This window comes from Equus caballus, chromosome 1, assembly GCF_041296265.1.
Source record: "Equus caballus isolate H_3958 breed thoroughbred chromosome 1, TB-T2T, whole genome shotgun sequence".
NCBI lineage: Eukaryota > Metazoa > Chordata > Mammalia > Perissodactyla > Equidae > Equus > Equus caballus.
The window spans coordinates 175379482-175397071 of NC_091684.1; the positions used below are offsets into that span (position 1 = coordinate 175379482).

General features: G+C 48.0%; 1 protein-coding gene across 3 annotated transcripts; it reads right to left on the bottom strand.

Annotated features, from left to right (window-relative positions):
* Positions 1-2028: 2028 nt before the first annotated feature.
* Positions 2029-5304, bottom strand: LOC100053327 (granzyme B-like). Of its 3 annotated transcripts, none has more exons than XM_070235452.1 (5): positions 5223-5304; positions 3941-4088; positions 3283-3418; positions 2818-3078; positions 2029-2172 (listed from the first exon to the last, which is right to left on the bottom strand). In XM_070235452.1, the coding sequence occupies exons 1-5, from the start codon at positions 5275-5277 to the stop codon at positions 2029-2031; spliced, it is 744 nt and encodes a 247-aa protein (XP_070091553.1). In that variant the 5' UTR covers positions 5278-5304. The 3 variants fall into 3 exon arrangements, with proteins under 3 accessions (XP_070091553.1, XP_070091460.1, XP_070091492.1); XM_070235359.1 differs by having other exon boundaries at positions 3013-3078; positions 5223-5277; XM_070235391.1 differs by lacking the exon at positions 2818-3078 and having other exon boundaries at positions 5223-5277.
* Positions 5305-17590: the final 12286 nt, after the last annotated feature.

Below are 17590 nucleotides of genomic sequence, written 5' to 3' on the forward strand. Positions count from 1 at the left end.
TACTTTTTTTTTTTTTTTAAAGATTGGCACCTGGGCTAACAACTGTTGCCAATCTTTTTTATTTTTTTCCTGCTTTATCTCCCCAAACCCCTCCCTGTACACAGTTGTATATTTTAACTGCACATCCTTCTAGTTGTGGGATATGGGACGCTGCCTCAACGTGGCCTGACGAGCGGTGCCATGTCTGCGCCCAGGATCCAAACCCTGGGCTGCCACAGCAGAGCACGAGAACTTAACCATTCGGCCACGGAGCTGGCCCCTACTTTTTTTTTTTTTTGAGGAAGACTGGCCCTGAGCTAACATCCGTGCCCATCTTCCTCTACTTTATACGTGGGATGCCTACCACAGCAAGGCTTTTTGCCAAGCGGTGCCATGTCCACACCCAGGATCCGAACCTGCGAACCCCTGGCTGAGGAGAAGCGGAACGTGCGAACTTAATGTCTGCGCCACACTGGCCGGCCCCGCTACATGCTACTTTTAAGGGAAATGAATGTAAGGCTGCCCTTACTGCCCTTCTCCCTCCCTACGGGCTGCCCTCTCCTTTAGGTGAAGAGGATGCTCCAGTGGACAAAGTGTGGTGACTTCACCCCTAGAAACTAAATGACTGATGTCATTTCCAAATTGCACTCCCTGCTGTTCTAGAGTCACATGTGCTCACGCTCACACAGCCTGTGACCAGCAATAGAAACAGAACGCAACTACTTTATTCCTGTGGATTTCCCATGGCGACCTAGGCCATGTGGGTTCATGTGAAGGGGGAGAGAGAGTTAGATGATTTGGGTGAAACTCACATTGATTGTCAGTGTCACTTGGGTTCAGATGACAGTCCATATTAGGTCTACTGTGCCTCCCCAGAGAGGGGCACTTCGGAGCTCAATCAGGGTGTGTTTGTTTATTGATGGAAAAGCGGTGCTTTCCAGTCCTACTGCAGAGAGGGTAGGGCAACTCAAAAGGCTGAGACAGCCCTAGGTGCCAGTGAGGGGTCGTAGCCTGGAGGCCAGAAGTGACTCAGAGGGACAGGCTGAAAGGGACTCAGGTTATCAAGTGACCAGGTGACCGATGCACCCTGAGCACGTGGAGTGATACAGTGCTGGATGTGAGGGGTTGAGCTGGCCATGCCAGGTGAGAGATGGGGCAAGGGTTCTGGAGAGGCAGACTGTCTGCCTCGTCCTTCACAGGCCCTGCCTGGGGCCAGCATGTGTCTGGTCCCTTGTGCCCCTCTCTGCCAGGGCATGAACTGGAATAGCATCTCAGGCGAGAGGCCCTGCAGGAAGCACACAGGGTTCTGTGTTTCTTAGGCAGGAGGGCGATAAGGATGGGGCCAACTCAGATCAGCCTTGTGTGGAGGGGACAGGAGTTGGTGGACACTGAGAACTCTCAGTGGAAAGCAGGGATGGAGAAGAAGGGGCAGCCAGGAGACTGGAGGGCAAGCTGGGCCCCAAGGTCACAGGAGGGCAGGGAGGAAACTCAGGCTGGGTGAGAACAAGGAGCTTCTCCAGAGACCCACCCCCACACTGCGCCAGCTCCCCGGCTGTGGGAGAGAAATGTCCTGCTCAGGTCACCTCTCCCCACCCCAGTGTGGGGGCTATGCTGTTGAGCTGCAGCCCCAGGCTTGCCTGCTTGGTATCCAGGACGCATGGTGTTGTCCCCCTTTCTCCTGCCATGTAACACAGGGAAGGAGGTAAGAAGGTTACCTGAGCCCCAGGATCAGAGAGATTCATGTTTTCTCCTGATTGTGCTCAGCTGCAGCCCTGGCAGAAGGGCAAGCCCAGAGAAAGGTGTGGGTCAGAAGGAGCTGGGGAACAGCTTTGCATGAGGTTTTGGGGAGGTGGTGGTGGGAGGGGGAAGAGGAGAAAGCAGAAAATGGCAGATTTGTGTCACCGGCCTTCTAAGGACAGAGTAGGTGCCTGTGAATGAGGGTCAGTGAATAAACAAGAAACCAGCCCTTCCTGCTCAGCTCAGAGACATTTATTTAGTTACTGGTGTCATTCTGGATCAGCTCCAGAGAAGATGGCCTGGTTCCAACAGTTAGAGGCTTTTCATCATTTTGTTTAACCAGGGTAAAAAACTTGAGACTTTGGTGAAGGCCCGTGGAGATGTCCTGCTGATTTGTCCATAGGAGACAATGCCCTGGATCACGTTCTTACACACAAGAGGGCCCCCAGAGTCCCCCTGTGGACCAAGAGTGGGGAGGATTGAATCCGTGCTCCCTACTCCTGCCCACCTGCATCCCAAGTGCCCTCTCAGTGAAGGTCGCCTGGCATGGCCTCCATGTGGGGAATCAGAGGGCAGGGCAGGACCCTGTGGGCCCCTCAGCTGCCCAGTCCTGACCCTGGACATTGTCACGGCTTCATTTCAGTCAAGGGGTGGATCCCTCTCCTCCCCCAGGTCCTGGATCCTCTTCCGTAAGGGCGCTGTGGGACTGTGCTTCAGTCTACCATTTAAGAACTTGGAAGCAGGCAGGTGAGGACGACACTCAGCATGGAGGGTGAGCCAGTTAACCAAGATGGGAGCCGGCTCTGAGGAGTCACCTGGTTTGATTGCTGCACACCCAGGGACCAGTATTCTAACACCTGCGCCTGGCATGGGGCAGAGTGTTGCAAATTCATCTTCCGGATACAGCATCACGTTTGGATGCATCTCAGGCCCCTGGGAGGCTCCCAGAAGGCCTGTGATTCCCCACTCTGGCTGCTGCCCCCTTCTCTTCCCAGGAGAAAGATCAGAGTCTAGGGGGTGAAGGAGTCCCTACTGCTTGGGTTTCCAAGTCCCAAAACACCCCTCTCCCCAGAGCCGAGCTAGACAGATGCTCAGTCTCACCTTAAAGGAAGACTTCTTTTCCTTCGGGTCCCCCACGCACAGCTGAGTGGTACTGTTGTAATAATTGTCCAACTGGGATTTGCACACCTGATCCTGCTGCACAGTCAGCTCCACCTCCTGCAGAGTGTCGGACAATCTGCCTCTTGGGTTGACTTGCCCCCAGCCGGCTAGATGGCATACCTCTCCGGGCCTCACCTGGGCCTGCCCCCTGGGCAGGCTGAGGGGCCTCACAGCTGCAGTCTGCATGGCCTTTCTCTCCAGCTGATGAGAAGAGGCAAGAAAGTCCAGCTCAGCCACTGGCCTCCTGGGCCTGGACACCGCGATTGGGCTGCACTGACTTCCCTCTCCCCAGAGCCACTGGGACTAGTCAGGTGGTCAGGATGAGAAGGAATGAAGGACAGGTCCCATTGGGAGGGAAAGCCATCTGGACCCAGGTGAGCAAGAGCTGCAGGGAGGTTCCCTTACCTTTAGTAACATAATATCATTGGAGAACTTCTTAGGATTATAGTGTGGGTGGGGGATGGTTTCTATCACAGAGATGACCTGCTGGGTCCTCTCCTGCTTCTTAATGTTGTGGGCCCCCAGAGTCACCTTGACTGAGCTACACAGAAAGCAGGGTGGGGATGTGGGTGCATGGAGTCACAGGAGATACAACCCTAGAGCCATGAAGGGCAGGTGACAGCCAGGGGAGGGCAGGGCTGCAGCCAGGGGAAACTGAGACAACAAAAGGGCCCAGTGCTGAGTGACACTGTGCCCTGTGCTTCTCAATGACCCTGAGAGCAGGGATTCTGGAAGCTTTCTCTTGCCCTCAGGCAATATTGTGAAAGGACTCTGAGTTTGCATTTTGACCCTGATGCATGCTTTCATCCTCCACAGCAGCTTTATTTGGCCAGTGTGGTCTCTCTTCTCAAGTGGGCCACTTGCTCTCACCTCTGACCCTCTGACCCCAAAGGTTCCCTGTCCTGTTTCTTGCTTTCCATGGCCCAGTCATGCTCTCAGATGGTTCCTCTCATGGCCTTGAGTTACCAGGCGTCGGGGGAGCTGCCTGGGCTGCAGCCCCTGGGCAGAGGACAGGGCTCCCTGTAGGGGTCACAGGAGGTGTCAGTTGTCTGCGGACCCTCACCTTCCCCAGCAGTGAGCAGCCGTCAGAACAAAGTCCTCTTGCACGAGGACACCACCACATCTACTGGGCATCTCCTCATCCATAATCTGAATCCATGCCATGTAGGGGTGGGAATGGGGCTTCGCCTCATGTCCTCCCATGATGATTCCTGAAAGAAAAAACTGAAAGATGGATTTTGTGGAAGCAGTTGTGGTCTGCTGAGAAGGCTATGGAAAATAGTGATTGAGGGTGGGGTCTACAGTGCCCTGCAGATACTGGGGGACAGTGTTCCCAGGTTCTCCTTGCAGCAGAATAACCTCTTCTGAACATCAAGCCTCTGAACCCCCTGTGAGAAAAGGGGGGGCAGTGCTTGTTGTCCCTGTCCTACTTTAGACCATATATGGAGGAGATAAGTGCAATCTTCAAAATGCTGGAGCCCCAAGGGATCGTGGACAGGGCTCTGCCTACGCCTTGTGTCTCAGTGAGTCTCCCGACCCTTCTGAGCTTCTGCTAAAGTCCCGACTGGTGCCCGTATCTAATAATCTGTCTGTGAGCTTACAGCGTTGGATTTTCTGAAATCCTCATGTGCTATGGTCTAAGCTGTTCTAGGATGTCAGTAAACATTTTTTGCTAAGTGAATGAATGTCCTTCACTTAGCTTTCTGCTGAGGTTTTGCATGTATCGTGCTTGTGAGAGTGAAGGCCATCATCATGTAGGGAGGGCCCTGTGTGGAGCAGCCTATGGCTTGGGAAGGAAGGAGGAGGTCTGGTGGAAAATGGGGTCCCCGGGCCTCTGGCAGAGCCAAGGCAACAGAAAAGCTCTGCATGCAGTCACCCAGCCCCTTCTGAGATCCACTGCTCCCTGGGGTCCTCTCCTGGGCAGGGGTGAGGGGATGAGGGAACCAGGAAGTGAAACTATTTCCTTAGCTGGTTCCAGTGACAGTTCCACTACTGCAGCTGATTTGTCTGATCTGCCCTTTCCTGAGTTGGAATGAGGGATTTTAATTACTTGTCTTTTAGAGCTCCATTTCCTCTGCCCAATGCCTTTCTATGAACAGCCCACTTTCCAGTTGATAAGAGAGAGGCTCACATGCTTTTAGTGAACACCCTTCCTTCCTGCCATCCTTGTTGTGTATCTATGCAGCATCACACTTGTTAGTCTAAGTTTGGGATGGGAGCTGGGTTCTAGAAAATTCTTGGTCTAAAACTGAGGAAAATCTGTGACTGTGCTGGGTGGAAGGGTCAGGGGTCCAGAGGATGTTGTTAAATGGGCTGGAGCCTCTGGCATGGGGATGGTCACTCACCTGTTGCAGGCTCAGAGGGCAGAAGAAAGGCCAACAAGAGCAGGAGTGGCTGCATCTTCCTTGAAAGTCTGCCCAGATCAGAGCTGCTGGTCGTTCTTCCTTCTAAATACTTGGTCAGGAAGAGGAAGGCAGGGGTGTGGCCCAGGAACTTACAGACCTCCTCCACCTGTGCTGCTGGTTTTTCCTGCATCATCTGCAAGGTGACTTCTCGAATTTCTCTTGCTTGGGTTAGATGACAGTAGCAGTGTCACCACACTTGCACTCCTGGTCCTGAGTCACAAAGTGAAATCAAAAGGAAGGAACAAGAAAATGAAGTCTTTGCTGCAGCCATCAGAGGAGCTGGACTCTGGAAATCCCTCAGTGACGGTATCAAGAATGTCCTTTTTTCTCAGCTCTTGGCTCTTTTTCCATCCTGATGAAGTCATGAATAATTATTTAGCAAGCTAGCTCCCGGCAGATGAGCCTGGGGGCTCCTGCCCTTGAGAAGATGGCGGTCAGCTGTGGTAGACTGAGCATCAGTGGTTAGAGTACTGGTTGCTAAGGGCTGTAGTGGGGGTCTGCTTGGTGGTGGGAGATAGAGGCTGGACCTGCCTTAGCAGCATGTAGAGCTGGACACACCCAAACCCCAAATGGTAACCCCACTTCCTCTCTGACCACCAGTCCAGCCTTGTATTTTGGAATATTTAGAATCCCCTCTAAATGTAAATATTCAGAGCTTCTCTTATCCCACGATTTTGAGCAAAGTTCCTGGAATTGACATTCATTGGACCAAAACAAACCATCAGCGGGACTGTCAGAATTGAGTGGCCTGATTGGTTTATGCTTGGGTCTTGTAGCACCCCTGGACCTGAGGTGAGGACTGTTACCCAAATCATAGTGCCTCTTTTCTGGGAAGAGGATTCATCTCAAGAGATGTGGGTCACTGTTGCCAGGTGATTGGGAAATGGATGCCAATTGTCCTAATAATTCCTATGCGCTCAGAAGTCTCTGTCTGGGGTGCAGTGAACTATGGCTCTGATGTCCCTGTGCCTGACAGTTATAAATATTTTCAAACGCTCTCATCAGTGTGATGAAAGATGAAGGAGTCATGGAAAGGGAGGCATTATGAGTTCTAAAAGCCTAATCCCAATTCTGCTGAAGAAACAGCATCCTGTGAAGACATAGAAAACAGAGGAAGACAACCTGCTTAAGCATTATTGATGAAGATCTCTGGGTGGTGGAATTCTCAGGAATTTTAATGTTCTTATTGCTGTTTTCTGCTTCTACTGTGTTTCTCTGATGAGTATCTAATACTTTTCCACCCAACATACATTTTCCCATAGTCGAGCACACTCATCAATGGCAAGCATTCAGCAGACTACTTCTTTATTGTCTAACCTTCTCTAAGGTGGAAGTTTTTAAAATTTTACTTTTCTTAATCCATTCTTATATAAAAAGACATTCTTGATAAATAGAAGAAATATTTACTCAATAAGCTATAGACTATAGGAATTTTGGTGAATAAATGAGGAATCAATGATTTCTAACACTAGAAATGGAAGTTTATTAGGTCCCTACAGCCTCCCCTATGCTCCACTCTGCCAAGGGCAGTTATGGCCTCTGCCCTTGAAAAGATGCACGGATCAATCCTGGGGGGACCTGAGCTTGGGCCCTGCTGCATGAAGTATTGTGCTTTTTATCCAGGGCAGAAAGCTCGAGATCCTGGTGAAGCTGTGTCGAGGCTTCCCACGCTTTTTTGCAAAGGAGACAGTGCCCTGGGCCACGTTGTTACATGTGAATGTGCCCCCGGAGTCCCTCTGTGCACAGAGAAGGGAGAAGTCTCAGTCAGAGCCCTCTGGCTTCACCCTGCTCAGCATCCTTTTCTCCCTGGGGCTCTCCTGACCCCCTCTCAGGGCCCAGCTGTTCATAGGGGTAGTGGCTGAGTGGTTACCATTCACCATGGCTCTGAGTGTCAGGGGGCTTGGTGGATCCTCTGTGATCTACCTGCCCCATGAGCCTGTGTCCTCTCTCCAGCTCAACCCAGTTGCAAGCCCTCCTCTTGTTGTCCCATGGACAAAGGTCAAGAGATTGGCTGGAGGGAGACGCCTGGGCTAAACATCCTGGGAAGAGCATGGCTCCACCCATGAGTGGACTCAGATTGTTGTGTGGGAGAAGGCTTGGCCATGCCACCCCAGTGTCGCTGTGTCCCTGGGGCAACAGGGATGATTCTTGTTCTTTATGCTTGCAGTGGCCGTCTTGTCGTTAGGGTTCCCCACACACAGCTGGATGGAGTTATTGTAGTTGTTGAAGAGGTCCTTGCACTTCTGCTCATTATGCGCTTCTAGATCCACCTCCTGGAGTGTGTGTGCCTTTTTACCACTTGCCAGTTGTCCCCAGCCTGCCACACTGCACACCTCACCCAGTCTTGCCTCTGTGGCAGGACAATAGTCTTCACAGCCGACTTGAGTTTAGGCTTGTTTAGCAGCTGGTCAGAAAGGTGAAAGATGGCAGTTCGGGTCCTGCCCTCCAGCTGGTCTCAGATCCAGGGGTGAGGTTGCCTCTACTCCCTGCTTGGAGTCTCCCAAGCCCCCTGCTATTACACAGGCCCAGGAGAGCAGAGAGTTTGGATGAGAGCAGGGGACTGAGACCCTGAAAGAGCTGTTTTCTCCTTCGTGAACTGAGTGCATCTGAAATTCAGCAATATGATACCTTCAGGAACATGATGTCATTGACTTTTGAATTATTCTTGGAATCCTTATGAATGAGGGCTATTAGCAGAAGAATGACCTGCTGGCTGTTTTCCATTTTTCTGATATTGTGAGCCACCAGGATGAGACTTATTTTTCTCTCAAGAAAAGGTGGATTGGGTAAGCCACAGGAGCTACAGGTCAGTCTCTGAAAGGCAGGTTGAAATTCCAGCCCAAGGCACACCTGCAGCTGAGTCAGATAGGGAGCAAGGGAAAAGTGGACAGTGTTGCCTTTCTTTTCTGTGCATCAGTGACCCAGCCGGGTTCTTCAGCAGCCTGTTTTCCATCCAGATGTCTCTCCACAGAGTCCACCCCTGAGTCCTACACTCACTGTGTCCTGGTCTCAGCAGATCAGGTTGCTCCTCTGATTTGTCATTGGCTCTGTGTGCTCAGTGACTCTGCTGAGTTCCAGGCCTTGAGATGCTACCATGGAATCCCAGGAAGACAAGGACTCATTTGTGCTCCTCACCTTCCATTGCAGTGGGCTACTGTCAGTGCAAAGTTGTCTCATATTATGGCCCCCCCACATCTACTCCCACCATCTGTCTTATTATAGGAAGAGAGAGACGCCATGTGGGGCTGGCAGTGTGCTCTGGCCTCTGCCCCATCTGATCTTCCCTGAAATAAAAAATTGCCTTGGATCTCTGTGTTCATGGCAAATAGGGGCCGGACACTGCCTGGTGGCCTAAACCCATGGGATGTTCAGAGGCTGGGGTGGTTGGAGTGCCCTCAGGGACCCAACACAATGAGATGCGGCTGCAGGCTTCAGAGGGCAGCTGGCGGGCTTGCAGCAGGACTTGTTTCCTGGCTTATGTCTCTGTTTCTTCCTGTGGAGATAGGGAGCTCAGCCCTTGTTCTGGAGGAAACACACTTCATAAACCTGTTAAGTGGACAGTCTTAGAAGACCTGGAAATTATTCTGTCTGACCTAGCCTCATGAATTTGTCCCCAAGCTCCTCAGACCCCTGTAACCTACTTACTTCCAGGATGGGTCTGGTCTTAGATCTGAATATTTTGTTCTCTTGGAGCCAAATACTCTGGTTTCTTTCTTCCCCCTCTGGGCCCAGCACATAGTACACATCCCATAAATGCTTGCTGGGTACATGAATGAACAGTCCTCAAACCTGCTTTGGTTAGAAGGTGAGGGGGAGTGGTTTTGATGCACTCTGAACTCCAGCAGTTTTATCTTTCTAAGGCACACAGAGGGCAGAATACAAATGACAGGAAATCAGAGGGAGATGGGGAAATGGGCTGGAGGGGCCTGCGTGGCAGCCAGTGTCCACTAGGCTGGTGGGGGCAGCAGTGGGTCAACACTCTGATGGCTTAATTAGGTTCTCGATATCTGCCCTGGGAGAGCTGAGTGGCTCAGAAGAATGGAGAAAAGATGAAAGTGACACCTAGGAAACTGACTATTTGCTAGCTCTTCTATTCTGGATCCGGACAATAGCTCCTGGGAGAGATAACCACTCGAAGCTTTGGAGGATGGGAAGTTACAGCACTCATTTTCAGCTTTCCCTTCCACCAGAATCACGTGCTATCCTAATACAGAGCCATTTATCAAGTGACAAGGATGTGACCCTTGCAAGGGAGAGGACTCACCAAGGCTCCTTGTGAGAAGTTTTCTTTTCTGTAATTTCTCCACAGTGCATATCCAGTGACAGGTCTGGGGATCAGCAAATTTCTGGGAATGGCTTGAGGCAAGGCAGGATCATAATGACAGCCTCACTGGGAACTGTGGAAGTGTCTTGTGTTAGAATAAGCCAGACTTCTGAGGATCTACAGGGGCACTTAACTCCTTCAGCCTTGGAGGGCAGGAGATTGTTCAACAAGAACAGAGCAGCAGCATGTTCTCCAAAAGGCTGATCAGGTCTAAAGTGGTGTGTGCCTTCTCATTCCATATTTTTTCAATCCTAGAGGTGAAGGAAGAAGGGACTGGCTCAGTGACTATCGATTTCCTCCCAGTTCTATTGATTCACAAGAATCTAATCCCTCTTCCCATCACAGAAAAGGGGTTGTGTGGTGAGAGTTTTGCAACAATCACATTATTAGGCTATTGGTAGCATGAGCACATTTACCAGGAGAAAGTACTGGACACTTTGAATGGAGATGAAGGTTTTGAGTAGCTTTGGCATTAGCCCAAAATGGTGTCCCTTTCCCTAAGTGCGATTCTCCAAGAACATGAATACGATCCCACCATGCCTTAAATTTGTGTTTAGGCAACTGTCTACTTCCTAAAATAGCATGCAACTGTGCAATCCTACTCTTTGTAGTGCTCCATTTTTGCGATAGCATAAGGGTTTTATTTTATTTTTATTTTTGGTATAAAAGTCAAAGTACTAAGCACTGGTCTCTCCTAGAACACAGTAGGCAAGAGCCTAGTCATCCATCAACTTCTCTGTAGTTACAGGCAACAGCAAGCATTTGGGGGGGTGGGGTGAAGAGCAAAGATTAGGGATGAAGTGCAGATAGGGCATTATGAGAGTACCGGGAAGAGAAGGAAATGACTGAATAGGAAAGTTTGTGAGGAGGGGTTTGACAAGAAATGCACTTGAGCTCCCTGTGTAGTCCCAGGTTGCCCTGATAAAGCTAATGTTGTTCTCAACTTCTTGATATTTCAAAGATTTAAAAGACCCCAGAGTTGAAGTAGTTGAGGACATGCAGATAGGGACTTAAACAGAAAAAACAAAGCTTTGCCAGTCATTCTGAGTTTTCTTGGTCACTCTTGTCCCACTTGGCACAGGTAACCTGGTGCCCCAGTGAAGACCATGATGTAGGCAGAGATTCAACCCCGAAGATCCCTGTCTGTTTTGAGGAGCCTGGCATGGATGCTCTCATAATTCACTTCGCACAGGAGCTTGAGGGCTGTCAGCTTTTGGATCTCAGAAGTCTCGAGGAATGATACTACTAAGAATACAAGCCATCAGCCTGACAGTTAAAATCATTGTTCTTCTATATTTGCTATAGATATCTGAAGACTTCCAAAGTCTTATCTCAAACTGGGTATAATGCTTATGCTGCTTTTGCATCTGTTGGATCAGTATTTACCCAGAAGGAAGAACATGTCAACTATCTTCTCATTTTCATTCTCTGTTCCAGACTTGGTTGTTGCTTACAGGGGATAGATATCACTGTTGTCCTACCTTGATGACTGATGCCTCCTCCCCACCCTCAATTTGGAAGCCACAAGTATATTCAACAATATTGTAGTGATTTATTCATCAAATGTGCGTAAACATATTTGGTTATGAATTATCTACTAAAGAACCTCTATGAAGTTTTGGAAGCATAGAAAATCAAAGATGATAGAATGTAATTTTGGCCCAAAGCAGGTTTTATCATTTGAGTGCATTTTTAAACATAAAAGCATGAGAGTTTTCACAATTCCCATAACTGGTTCTCTTACAGAAACAGAAGAGGGTTCCCCCCTGGCAAGTTAAATCAATATCTCCACGAGAATTAGTTATGTAACAGAGTAACATATATTAGTGGCAAATAGGAGACCATGAGGAGTCATTTCCAGAGTCATGGCATCCTTGAATAAATGGAAGAAGGGGCATTTCTTTCAGATGGGGAATTAATATTCAAAAGGGAGAGGTGGGTATTCATTTGTGCAGGCTCAGATGGAAAATATGCTTCCAAATACACTGCAGGTTGTGGTTATAAGGCCTTTGCTCCTCCTGGAGACATCTCAGCATTAAAAATAAGGAAAAGCTTCTAGGATAGCTCTCTGGTGAGGCTTGGTCTTGTTCAGGGCAGCTGGTGATTGCATCTCCTTAACATAAGAAAGGGAAAAAGAACAATTTGGAAAAACTGTTCAAATATGCAAAGCCACCCTTGAGTTCCTCGGGGTAACTAGTCAGTGACAGTTTCTTGTACAGTTGGCTGTGCTACCACAATTTTCTGAGAGATGATAACTTACCTCTGAGCTGTTGGCATAATACGTAGGGCTACACATCCACCCTAAAAATGGCTCAGACCCCTATTCTCTCAGGGTGAGAAGTGGATTCAGATCATATTGGCAGGCAGTTGCCTCTTTCTGCTATCTTCTGCCCCTCTTTGCCCCCTGTCTCATCTGACCCACACCTAGCTGACCGTGACTCTGCTGCTCTGACCAAGGGCAAAAGGCACCTGTGCCTGTGCTTAGCCACTGTGTCTGGAGAGAAGCTTGGCTGCTGTCCTGACGCTCTCCTTACTGAATTGTAATTGCTTTAGAACTTTTCAGTGAACAGAAAGAGAAAACGGAGAATGGAAATGAACAGAGTGTCTGCGATGTGTGAGATACTGCATTCAATATACGTATAATGGGAGTCCCAGAAGGAGAGGAGAGAGAGAGAAAGGTGCAGAAAAACATATCTGAAGAAATAATGCTTGAAAGTTTCTCAGGTTGGTGACACAACCCCCAAACAAACCCAAAATATTAATGTACACACCCAAGAAGCTCAGAGATCTCCAAGGATGATAAAGTACCATAGAAGATTGGGCAAGATTTCCCCAGTTCCTCCTTCCTTTCTACCCTAGATCTCATGGTCTCATTTCCAGCCCAGCCCTCCCTTCAGACCACATATGTGGTTTATTCTCACCCACAGCTGCTACTTCTATGTCATGTTAGCAGGGGAGATATGCTGGGATGGAGATGCTTCTGAGTCTGTGACATCAGCCAGACATGATGCCTCTTCTGCTTAACCTAGAACCCGGAGAGCTCAGAGGATAATGTAGCTCTAACAATGCCATGAACATGCAGAGGAGGTCTCTACCCACTTTCTGCAAATAGCTTCTTCTACCATCAGAACTTTATTCCTTTTGTCTTACAAGAGATTCTTTTTTTTACTATTAGTTTTTAAATTGTGGTTAAATATACATAGCGTAAAATTTAGCTTGTATCCATTTTTAAGGGGACACGTCAGGGACATAAAGTATATTCACATTGTTTTGCAACCATCATGACTATGCGTCTCTGAAATTTTTTCCTCTTCCCACATGGAACCTCTGAAGCCATGAAACAGTAAGTTCCCTTTGCCCTCTCCCCCTATTGCCAGGGAACCACCATTCTACTTCACATCACCATAAATTTGTGATCGATTCTTATGTAAATTCTTGAATTTATATGCTCTCATCTTAAGCCTTACCCCTTATTTATCAAGTGGACATTAATAGGCAGTACGCCAACTATAGGGAAGCAGAGATTGGAAGAAAAGTGGACGAGACAGAGGAAGAGCTGGGCAGTGGGGAAGCGATGGCACACAAACCTGCCTGAATTCATCCTTCTGCCCCAGACCACCAGGAGAAAGTCAAGATTCCTCGAACTTCTGAATGTGTTCAGGTGGGATAGAGAGGCCTGGCTCTCCACACTTTTGGATATGTTGGAAGATAAAGAGAGAGATGAGAAGGACATTTCTTCATCTGAATGGGGTATTGATGTCATCAGGGACAACTGAGAGGTGCTTGAAGCCTAGTGAGGGCTTCTGTTCTTGGTTCCAAAGAAAGAACAGCCCCAATGATGACTGACTGTCTCCCCCTGGGCTCTACTCCTCTGCCCTTTCTACACACATCATTGTCCCGCATAGTGGGAATATAAACAGCATTGCCTCCAGAAACCACGTCCCTAATCCTGAACCTAAGTGGAGCTGCTCAGAAGGGTGCAGGATGGGATCATTCTCCACTTGTCACAACCTGACAGGTTAACTTGGCATGAGGTGTGAGAAAGCTCAACTTGAGCCTGGGTCTAGGAGGCACAGGCCTTGGTTTCTGAGGAGAATTCTACAAATCAGAGGACAGGTCGGGTAGCTAGAAGACAAGATATTTAGTTAGCCTGGGACAGTCTGTGGAGGTGGACATGGTGGGGAATGGAGCCCTTTGTCAAGATGGCTACCCACTGAGCTGGGGCTCCCGGCTTCTGTGGGCAGCATGGCAGCCTTGTGGCATGGCCCAGCTCCTTCCTTAGTTCTCCATTTCTTCATGTTGTGATGAGGAGCTCAACTCTGCCCTGTTTCAAGCATGCTTCAGAATACATCTTACAAGGAAAGGTTCTGTCTTTAAGGTAGACTGTCCAGAAGACCTGGAAAACACTTTCTCTTGCCTATGCTCGTTATTTCTTTGTAGTTGAGTGTCTGAGATCTCTGTGTCCTGCTCCCTTCCCGGATGAGGCTAGTCTCTAAGACATGAATATTTTGGGCAGATTGGGCAGAATACAGTGGCACCTTTCTCTTACATCCTGAGTTGGATACATAAGAAATACCCATAAAGGTTTGTTTGATGCAGGAGTGAATAATACACAAGTTTGCTTTGGCTTGCATGTATGTGGGAGATGGCCACATGGGTTTCTGAACTCCTGCACGGATTTAACTTCCTAAGGCCTTGAGCTCTCAGAATAATGAGGGATGGGAAATCAGAGTGAGATGGGGAAATGGGCAGGAGGGGCCTGGGTGGGAGCCAGTCTCCATCTGGGCTATTGGAGCAGTGGAGAGGCAACACTCTGATGGCTCAGTCAGGTTCTGGGTATTTGTCCTGGTAGAGCTGAGTGGCTCAGCAGTAGAGGGACAAGGTGAAGTTGACAGCTGGGAAACTATTAGTAAGCTCTTCTATTCTTGATGCAGACAATAGCTGTTGGGAAAGATAAGCACTCTTAGCTTTGGAGAATGGAAAGTTATATCCCCCATTTTCAGCTTTCCCTCCACCAGAATCATGTGCCGTCCTAATACTATATCAGAGTCCTGGTTCAAGTGAACAGACCAGGAAATGGAGAGACTCACCATTTCCCTTTGGAGATTTTTCATTTCTGTCCTTTCAGTAAATTGTTTCCAACAATAGCTCTGGGGTTCAGCAAATTCCTTGGTAGGACTGAGACAAGGATGGGTCACAGAGACAGCCTCTCTGCAAGTGCTGCAGGTGCTGTGAGAGCCACATTCTTAGGCAGTTGTTGAGTCAGCCTGACCACATTCACAAGGAGGAAATACTGGACTCTCAGAAGGAATAAATAGGGTTTTGGGGAACTCTTGCCTGAGTCAGACGTGATATTCCCTACCTTGGTTGAATTCTGGGTTGTCAAAGAGCCTGAATATCACCCCACATTGCCTTTCATGTGTGGTTAGCTGCATACTTTCTACAATATCATAACTAGACACAATCTTTTCCTTTTAGTTTTTCACTCATAGAGATCCTGAGCCCGTTTACAATATTCTTGCAAAAATGCCAAGCACTGGTCTCATCTGTAACATGCTAGGTGACAGCCCCCAGCTCCATCAACTTCTTTGTAGTTTCAGACAATGGGAGAATCCTGGGTGTGGGGGCGCAGCATGGAGACAGGGGAGGGAATGGAGATTAGGTGTTAAAGAGAGTGGGAGGAAGATAAAGAGAGATTAGAAGGGGAGCTTTAGAGGGGGGTAGACAAAAAATGTGCTTGAGTTCAGCATGAGTCCCCTGCAGATTGCTTTAGTTAAATGAGGTTACTAAGCATGAGCTTATCATGGTTTCACGAGTTCCCACTCAAGTCAAAAGTGACTCAAATGCACAGAGTCTGCACCTGGAGAAAGAGAGTAGGAGGAATAGTGTCCTTTGAACGAGAGTTCAGTGTGCAGAACACTAATTCCAAAGTTCTGCTGCTGAGATGTCCTTAATAAAGAGGAGTGAAGAGCTGTGGAAGGTGGTGGGCTCTGGCTTCTGGAATGGTCAGGAAGGAATTGTCTCCTGAAGGTGAGCACCGTGAGGGGTGGAAAAATTTTCAGCAGAGCAGCTGGAGGCAGAGAGCTGCCTGGGAAGTGCTGACAGGCAAGAAAACATGGAACTGAGACTTGTCTGCCTGGGCGTCTCCTGGGGACTGAGTCCTGAGACTGGGCGGTGCGCTGGGCTCTGAGTAGATGTTGCAGAGAAGAAGGGCTGGGTGGGGGACTCTTCCACTGCTCTCTCCTCCCCTCTCCCTGCCATCAAGTATTCTTTTCATTTACCAATGCAAACATTTAATAATGAGACTGTTATCCTCCAAAGCATGCTCGTAAAGGAGAATTTCTGTGGATAGATGGTAGCAAATATAGAGACTGACTGAGTATTGTCAAAGACGTATTCTTGATTAAATTTTGTTGATAAATGGCCAACATTGAATATTGGACTAGTGACTTTTTGATAAACAGGGCCCATAAAATATTGGTTACATTTACCAGAGCGTTTCTGCGTGTGGTCACTTGGATTTGACAAAATGTGTCCTCAGTGATTATTCCGTTTAAGGTCATGGAAATTACAAAAGTTCAGATGCTAAATGTCTCACTGCAGTGAGTAAAACCTTTTCTCTCAATTATTTTTTTGAGGTGATATGGTTTATAATGTTGTGTAATTTCAGTTGTACATTATTAGCGATCAGTTTCTGTATAGACTGCAAGAGTAATTTACATTTTGCTGGAGGTAGAAAAATCTGCCACCTCATTCTGCATGGTTACCTCTGGAAGGTATTTATACCATGATTACATTATGTGACTTCAGGAATCACTTCTTTGAATATGACCTAATCTTTACTGTAAAATTTATGTTATTTTAGTCAACATTTTGTGTGGAGTTTTGTATAACTTCAGTGCATCAACACAAGAAGCAGACACCCCTCACACTGAAATGAGAACATTGGTCCACAGTTCCATGAGGGTTGGTGTGGCGAACTGGTGAGAAGAAGGACTCTGGCTGTGATGGACACGTGGGTTGCTTCCATCTCTTGGCCACTGTGAACAGTGCTGCTGTGAACATGGGTGTTTGTTAGCCATTTTTAAGCAAGCAAATCTTTCTTATTTCTTGTAGTACTTGTATGTGTCTTTTCCATTTAGATCGCTGATCCATTTGAGATTTACTGTAGATTCTGCTGTGAGGAGTGGATCTAATTCTCTCTTTTTTCCCAAATAACTACCTAGTTGTTCTGACGCCATCTATTAAATTTGTTGTGTCCCAGTGATTTGGGATGCCTTCTGTACCACGTATTAAATTAGGCCTTGTACGGCATTTCAGTCTGTCCTTTGTTCTACCTGTCCCACACACACCAATGGCACAGAGTTTTAGAGCATACAGTCGTCCCTCAGTATGCAAGGGGAATTTGTTCCAGGAACCCTGTGGATATCAAAGTCTGCAGATGTCCAATTCCTGGTATAAAATGACAAAGTATTTGCGTATAACCTATGGGTGTCCTCCATTCTGTACGTTTTAAATTATCTCTAGATTACTTACAATACCTAATACAATCAAACACTATAGCTGATAATACGTCAGTTATTGTTTGGGGAATACATCACAATGATTGTAGGCTTTTCGATTCCCATGGGTTGAGTCCGTGGGGGATACGGAAGGTGCATTGTACTTTGATATCTATTAGGGGGTCTCTGGTAGGGTGGAAAGGAGAGAGCCTGGTCCTGGGAGAAAGATGTCCTTCCATCCCTTCCCAAGGCCATGGGGGGAGGGGAGATGAGGGAATGGATGGCTTGAAGGAGGAAAGAAGTTCATCCTGATCCTCAAGAAATTGGGGGGGATTCATTTTTCATGAGGAAGAGACCCCATTTTCCTGGATTTGCTCAGACTCAGTCCTGGAGTACGTGTGTTGTATACTGAATGATGTTGACTGAACAAATGAGAAACAGGGTAATTCCACTCTAGATGTGGTCATTGATTAAAGCTCTAG